The 7133-nt window shown below is 46.7% G+C and overlaps 1 protein-coding gene across 1 annotated transcript in view; it reads right to left on the bottom strand.

The window, feature by feature from the left end:
- The window catches only part of PTPRT (protein tyrosine phosphatase, receptor type T), a 1137038-nt gene that overhangs the window by 17758 nt on the left and 1112147 nt on the right, over nt 1–7133 (bottom strand). Inside the window, exon 27 of the mRNA XM_019513020.1 lies at nt 6032–6181. Within this exon, the coding sequence (XP_019368565.1) occupies nt 6032–6181 (150 nt within the window). The remainder of the gene's footprint in view (nt 1–6031; nt 6182–7133) is intronic.

The following is a 7133-nucleotide window of genomic DNA, read 5'->3' as shown; positions in this document are numbered from 1 at the left end:
AAAGGGATGACAAGGTCTAATGGTTATAAACTCCTGCAAGACCATTTCAGGCTGGACATAAGGAAGAATTTCTTTACTGTCTGAGCCCCCAAGGTCTGGAATAGCCTGCCATCAGAGGTGGTTCAAGCACCTACTTTGAACGCCTTCAAGAGAAAATTGGATGTTTATCTTGCTGGGATCCTATGACCCCTGCTGTCTTCCTGCCCCTGGGGCAGTGGCTGGACTTGATGATCTTCCGAGGTCCCTTCCAGCTCTCATGTCTATGAAATCTATGAAATCTCATCATAGAAGAGAATCAGGTTAGTCAGGCATGACTTGCCCCTGGTGAATCAATGCTGACTCTTCCTAAGCACCTTCTTCTCCTCCACGTACTTAGAAATGAATTCCTTGAGAATCTACTCCGTGATTATTCCAGGGACTGAGGTGAGGCTGACTGGCCAGTAGTTCCCCAGATCTTCATTTTTCCCTTTCTTAAATATGGGTACTATGTATTTGCCTTTTCCCAATCATCCAGAACCTCTCCTGATTGCCCTGAGTTTTCAAAGATGATGGCCAGCAGTTCTGGAATTACATGAGCCAACTCCCTCAGCACCCTCTGGTGCATCCCATCCAGCCCGATGTACTTGTATATGTCCAGATTTTCTAAATAGTCCCTCACCCATTTTTTCAGCACTGTTGGCTTCTTGCCTCTTTCCCATACTGCAGTGGTCTGGGAACTGACCTTGTATATGAAGACTGAGGTGAAGAAGTCATTGAGTATTTCAGTCTTTTCTACATCCTCAGTCACTAGGGTGCCTCGCCCATTCAGTAAGGTACCCACACTTTCCCTGATCTTCCTCTTGTTACTGACATACTTGTAGAAACCCTTCTTCTTAACCTTCATGTCCCTTGCTAACTGCAAATCCAATTACATTTTGGCCTTCATTACTTCATCCCTGCATGCCTGAGTAATACTTTTATACTCCTCCCTATTTGTTTGTCCAAATTTCCACTTTTTATAAGTTTCCTTTTTGTAATTTAGTTTAGTTAGTGTTTCACATTTTCAGTTTTTACCAATTTCACTGATGAATTCCTTGCTTTTTTTTTTTATTAAAGTTAATGGGGTTTTAATGATTTACACTTGTTTTTCAGTTCACTCACTTTTACTGGGTACAGTAAAATCCCTGTGAACCAGCATGAGTGAGGAATGGCTGGGGGGTGCTGGTAAGCTAAAAGTGCTGATTACTTGAGGCACAGGTTTCTAGCCAGACACCTGGGCGGGGGGGGAGATGTGTGACAGTAGCTGCACATGAAGAGCAGGGTGGTGGCTGTGTCGGGGCCAGGGCAGGGTGGCTGGAGCCACTGCCTGGGGGTGTGGGACTCCTGGCTCCAACCCTGGGCAGGGCAGGGCAGGGCAGGGCAGGGCAGGGCAGGGCAGGAGGGCTATAGGAATTGATTCTGGGGTGGGCAGGTCCCAGTTACACCCCAGAGGCTCCAGCTGTGGTCCTGCCCCAGGTGCTGGGAGCTGCAAAACCTGTCGGGAAGGCAGGCAGAAGAACTCGACCCCACTCCCTGTGGTGGGCACTGCATCTAGCTGCTCCGCATGGGCCTGTGGGGCTTGAGCCACTGCTCAGGGTGCGGGACTCCCAGCTCTGACCCCGGGTAGGGTGGGAGGTGCTGGTGCCGGGATCGGGTCCTCCCCATCCTTATCTGGCCATGTGCCACTCCCCTCAGCCCCTGGGCTGCATCATGCCATGGTGCAGGCAGGTGGTATCAGCTGCTCCTGGGGCTACTGCAGGAAGGGTTGGGGCGAGTGGGGACAAGCAGAGCCCTGGGGGGTTCGGGGTGCAGCATTGCCCAGCAGCTGCAGGCAGCTGGCATCCACTACTCCAGGGGTCGTTGCAGCAGGGGCTGGAGTGAACAGCGACAAGCTGTGCCATGCCCCATGCCCCTTGGGGCTCCAGTTATTCCCACTCACCCCAGCCCCTGCTACAGTGGTCCCAGGAGCAGTTGATGCCAGCTGCCTGAACCACAGCATGGTGCAGCCCAGGGGCTGGGGTGAGTAAGGCCAAATGGAGCCTCAGGGGGTTTGGGGCACGGTGCAGCCCAGCAGCTGCAAGCAACTGGCATCAGCTGCTCCCAAGGCCACTGCACCAGGGGTGCAGTGGGGACAAGCTTCATCATGCCCTGTGCCCCCTCTGGGGCCCCACTTGTTCCCACTCATTCTAGGCCCTGCTGCAGTGGCCCCAGGAATGGCTGACACCAGCTGAGGAAGGAACTGTAATTTAGTGAGTGTGGGGCACTGGGGCATGGCTCTTGCTGGTACTTGCACTGGAGGAAGGCTGTGGGTTGGGGGGCTATGCCGGGCTCTTCCCAGGGGGTGTGTACCCCTGGATTTGTGCGCCAACAGTGGCAGCCTGCTCTCATCCAGTGCACAGATCTGGGGGCATGCACCCCCTTGGAATAGCCCGGCACAGGCCCCCAGCCTGCAGCCTTCCTGGGGTGCATGTAGCAGCAAAAGCCACACCCCCCTACCCTGCACCCACTGACAGTTCCCTCCACTTTGCTCCCTGCTGCACCCCCCCCCCCCACACACACACACAACACTTCCCTAGTCTCAGCCTTGCTTTCTCTCTCCCATACCACCATGGGAATGTATTATTTTTTCCCCACTTTAAACCATTTCTTTTCTTTTCTTTTTTTTCTTTTATTCTGATTTCAACCCACTTTTTATGTTTAGAATAAACCTTGAAAAATTCCCAGATTCTTTTTTTGAAAATTAAAAACTGAAAACGCAGAACACTAAGTTTACTGAAGAGTTCCATGCTAAGCCACACTGGTCTTCTGCCATACTTGCTAGTTTTCCTGCACATCGGGATAGTTTGTTCTTGACCTCTCGGTAAGGCTTCTTTAAAGTACAACCAGCTCTCCTGGACTCCTCTCCCCTCAGACCCTCATCATGTTCTTTCTTCTCGTGACTTCACAAACACAGAGCCCCCTTGACAAACCAATCCAGGGGGCTCAGTATGCACTGAAGGTAGTACATCAAAGTGAATATCTCTTGCTGCCCCTAACCTGTTAGTAGATTATATGAAGCCATTCTATTTTTTCCTATTTGCATGTAGATGGCCTCTCCTTGAGTTAACTTCATGGATTTAAAGAGCAAACACCTGTACAATGATCAGATGAATAAAAAGTATTAATACAGATCACATCCACTTCTGCTACAATGGTATCAAAGCAGCAAAAATCAGAATGCGTCTCATGACCTTCAAGCAAACTACAAATGTGAAAGTATTCATATCTGCCAAATTCATCTGGAATTTGGAATGTCAGCCTTGCTCTACATCATGAAGATCACTTGGGCCTGTATAATTGTCCATGATTCTACATCCCTTTAATGAATTTTCATTTCTAGGTACTAGGCCTGTACAAAGCAGCTAGTATTCCCTTCAAATTCGGACTCAACTGATTTCGGGGAATGATTCAGTTCGGTGATTCGAATCACAGTTCGAAACAGATTCAGCAGAATCTGATTCGGAGATCTGGCTGCTGCCAAATCTCTAAATCACACAGGCCCATCCCCTGCCCACTCTCTCATCCCCAGCAATGGCTTCCCCGCCCACCCCAGCTCCCAGCACTTTGAAAAAAAAAGCCCCTACTCACCAGTTGTTGCCAAGTGGGGGGGAGGGGTGATCCTGGCCCTTTAAGAAAAAACAACACCCCCCCCCCTCCCCAGGACTCACTGGTTCCTGCCTGGTGGGGGAGGTGATCCCCGCTGTCCCCCACTGCCTCACACTGCGTGGGGAGCTCTGCACAAGCCCCCCTAAGCCCCAAGGCCACTGCAGGAGCTGGTGAGTCTGGGGGATTTTTTTGTTTCTTTTTTCTTAAAGGGCCAGAGCTGGGGCAGGCAGGACAGCCATGCGGGGGCTGGGAGAGTGGGCGGGGGTCAGGGGGCTCATGAAAGAGCCCCCCCATAAAGCGTGGAGCAGTGAGGATCGCCCCCCCTGCTGGGCAGCACCAGGTGAGTAGGGCTGTTTTTAAAGGTCTGGGAGCTGGGGCAGGTGGGGCAGCCATGGGGGTGGGGCTGGGACATTGGGCGGGAGTCAGTGGGGGTCAGGGGATGGGGCCTGGCAGAGGTCCCCTCCATGGTCTCCTCCCCCTCTCTCCAGCTTCCCCTCCCCCACTCCCTACTTACCAGCTCTGGATCTGGGTCCAGCTCCCTGCTGCAGCGGACAGGGAATGCCCGAATCATTGAAGCTCTGAATCTTTTCTGAATTGATTCAGAGAGCTTTGAATTGATTCGGATCTTTTTATTGGTCCCCTGATTCGATTTGGATTTGGAGATTCAGCCACCAAATCAGGCTGAGTCTCCTCTGAAACAAATCACCACCTGAAGATTTGCACAGCCCTACTAGACAGTATAAAACAAGCAAGAATCCAAAACCTTCAACTTTGTCTTAGAACACGCCTCTACCACAGCCTATGGTAGATGGAGTATTAAAATTGCCTACTAGCAATTTAGCAGATGGCTTATTAGCAATTCATCACTGAAGCCTCCAAATTGTACACTTCACTCCCAGTATTTAAAGCCGTGTGTTTCATCATCATTTTGCTTTTACATTCCCATGCATCTTGTTCCCCTTCAGAATATACAGACTGATAATCTTTAGCACAACAAAGTCCCATCTAATGCTAACTGAGTCCTTTTGATACTAACTGAACCCAAATGAATACAAATAAATCTATAGCTACCTCATCTTCTTCATAAAGATGGTGGTTACTCATTATTTCCATCCATCCATGCCCTGCATTATGTACGTAGCAATTAGGAATGACGAATGCTGTGTGCAAGTGAAATCCTGTAAACACAGCATTCTACAAGTAGACAGAGAAGAAAGTTCTTTAGCAATGTACTTCCAAAAAACTTCCTTTGCCAGGAGCTGCCAGACTTCCACTGCTTGAAGAACAAGGAAGCAGGAGACAGATATGTATTTCTCCAATCACAGCAAAATAAGGACAAATGGCAGTGACATTTTATAATAGCACAGCAGCATTTCAGGAAACTTGGCTCCAATTCATTTGAAAAGTCAGATGCCCAGGAGCACCTTAAAAATTATTGGTCACTGGAGAAAAGCAGATATGTTAATTGTACTGCCAGCAACTGAGATGCAAATTACAGTGTCTCTGGACCTAAAATTTGGTATTTATCTGCGAATGTTTCAATAAAAAAATATATTTTCGCTTTGTGTATAATGTGTTGACAGCTGGGAAGGAAGAGAGGCATCTAACTCCAATTGGTACATACAGTGGCTATCACTTAAACTGTGGATTCATGCTGAGCAAGCCACTATATTGTAGTGGAGACTTCCTGCAGGTAGAAGGTTCTTCACTTTTCTGTTAATTGCTAGGGAGGAATAACCTCTCAGTTAATGAATGCCAAGCTCTAGCTCACTTTTGCTTCAAAGTCCTCCCTTTCCCGTGCACTAGACTCGGCTGAAAAAAAAAAGATTTACAAATATTTTGGGCACTAGCAATGTAAAAAACTCAATTTGCTGATATTTGTAGAGCCATTCTTCTTTGCTCCTCAGTTGCTGAACAGCTGTCATGTATTTGTGGAAAAGTCTGTGTAATTCATAAGCATATTCAGTGTTAGCACAAATGATTGTACATCTGCAATTGTGTATCAGAAAGTGTAGTGACTGCTGCTCATTTTCACTTTTGTATGACATTTCAGTCAGTCAGGGAGCAGAAAAAACACCATGCCCCCTGAACAACCAATCACAATCAAAACTAATGAATAGCACATGTTCAAAGATAACAATTATTAAATGACCGACAGGATGAATTATTTTTCCAAAAACTTTTTAGAGACATTAACAACAAAAATATGTGTTGTAGCTAGGATTGGGTTTTGACTGGAAGGAAGTGAAATACCAGCAATTATTATCGAGCCCACACTTCCTCTTGCAATCAGAAAATAAGATAAAAGTATTGATTAAACACACCTTAAATGCCAACTGAGGTCGCTAATACAGACATAGGAAATTACCTGAAATTCATCTTTGATCTGGCTGGAATTGGTCTGTGGGTCTAGTCTGCTGATGTTGTAATATACAGATCTGAACTCACAAACTGGAATTGCCGTGTTGCCACAAAGACATGCTTCCAGAATGGCATCATGGACAAAGACGTACTGCTCCTGCACATCATAAGGGCAAGATGTTGCAGATTAATTCCATTGTGAACATATGTCGTGGGAAATCACAGCAAAGATAATTATCATAGAGCTGTATTTTTTATTGTTTTTCTTTTTAATTGTACTCGCTACAGAAGTTTTTTAAGGGATGAGGATGTGCGTGACCATGTGTGTAGGATTCAACTGGGGGCTGGGACAGATGTCATGTTTGTAAAGCTGCAGTTGGCTCAAACTGTTGAAGTGCTCCGTCCTACTAGCTGCTAAGCACATGACCAGTGGTAATAAGTATCTGGGCTCTTGGCCCTGAGTTCTGACCTTTTGCTAAGATGGCTGGTTGCTATAATTCTTTTCTCCAGCTGTTATTACCATCTGAAAAGTTAACTTGAATCTTATAGCTGGAACCAGTTCTCTGCTCCTAAGGGCTAATTGCACCTGTTAATTCAGTTGCAATTCAGGGATAGAATAAGTCTCCAGCAACATTCCCGAACTGAAGAAAGCCTACCTTAGTTTCTTCATCATGGAAGCCAACAAAAAGCTTCCAAGATTCACATCTGCTCCCAAATTCAGATGTTTATTATCAGTGCACAATGCACCACATAGGCGCAAGTGTTCATGAAGGAGGCAGGGGGTGTGTGTGTTCACTACTGCCAACAAAAACCTACAAAAATGACTTGTGCACATAAATGAAAAATGTGTTCATTCAGAGACCATTTTCACACAGATACACACCAAGCTGTGGACATAGTAGCTTCTTCAAGTTCAACCATATCATGACATTTTTGTGAGCCAACCTCTGTACACCAATCTTGAAAATGTCACCATATATCCTTATTTCAAATTTAAATGAAAATTATGAAGTTCTCAACCTATTATATTCCTTAGGGACATAACAGAGAGGAAAAGATAATCACTGTGAAGCTTTAATTTAGGATGAGTACCCCTCAAATAGCATAGG

Source organism: Gavialis gangeticus, unplaced genomic scaffold (genome assembly GCF_001723915.1).
Source record: "Gavialis gangeticus isolate Ggan-Ray unplaced genomic scaffold, GavGan_comp1, whole genome shotgun sequence".
Classification (NCBI taxonomy): domain Eukaryota; kingdom Metazoa; phylum Chordata; order Crocodylia; family Gavialidae; genus Gavialis; species Gavialis gangeticus.
This window is presented reverse-complemented; position numbering and strand designations above follow the sequence as displayed.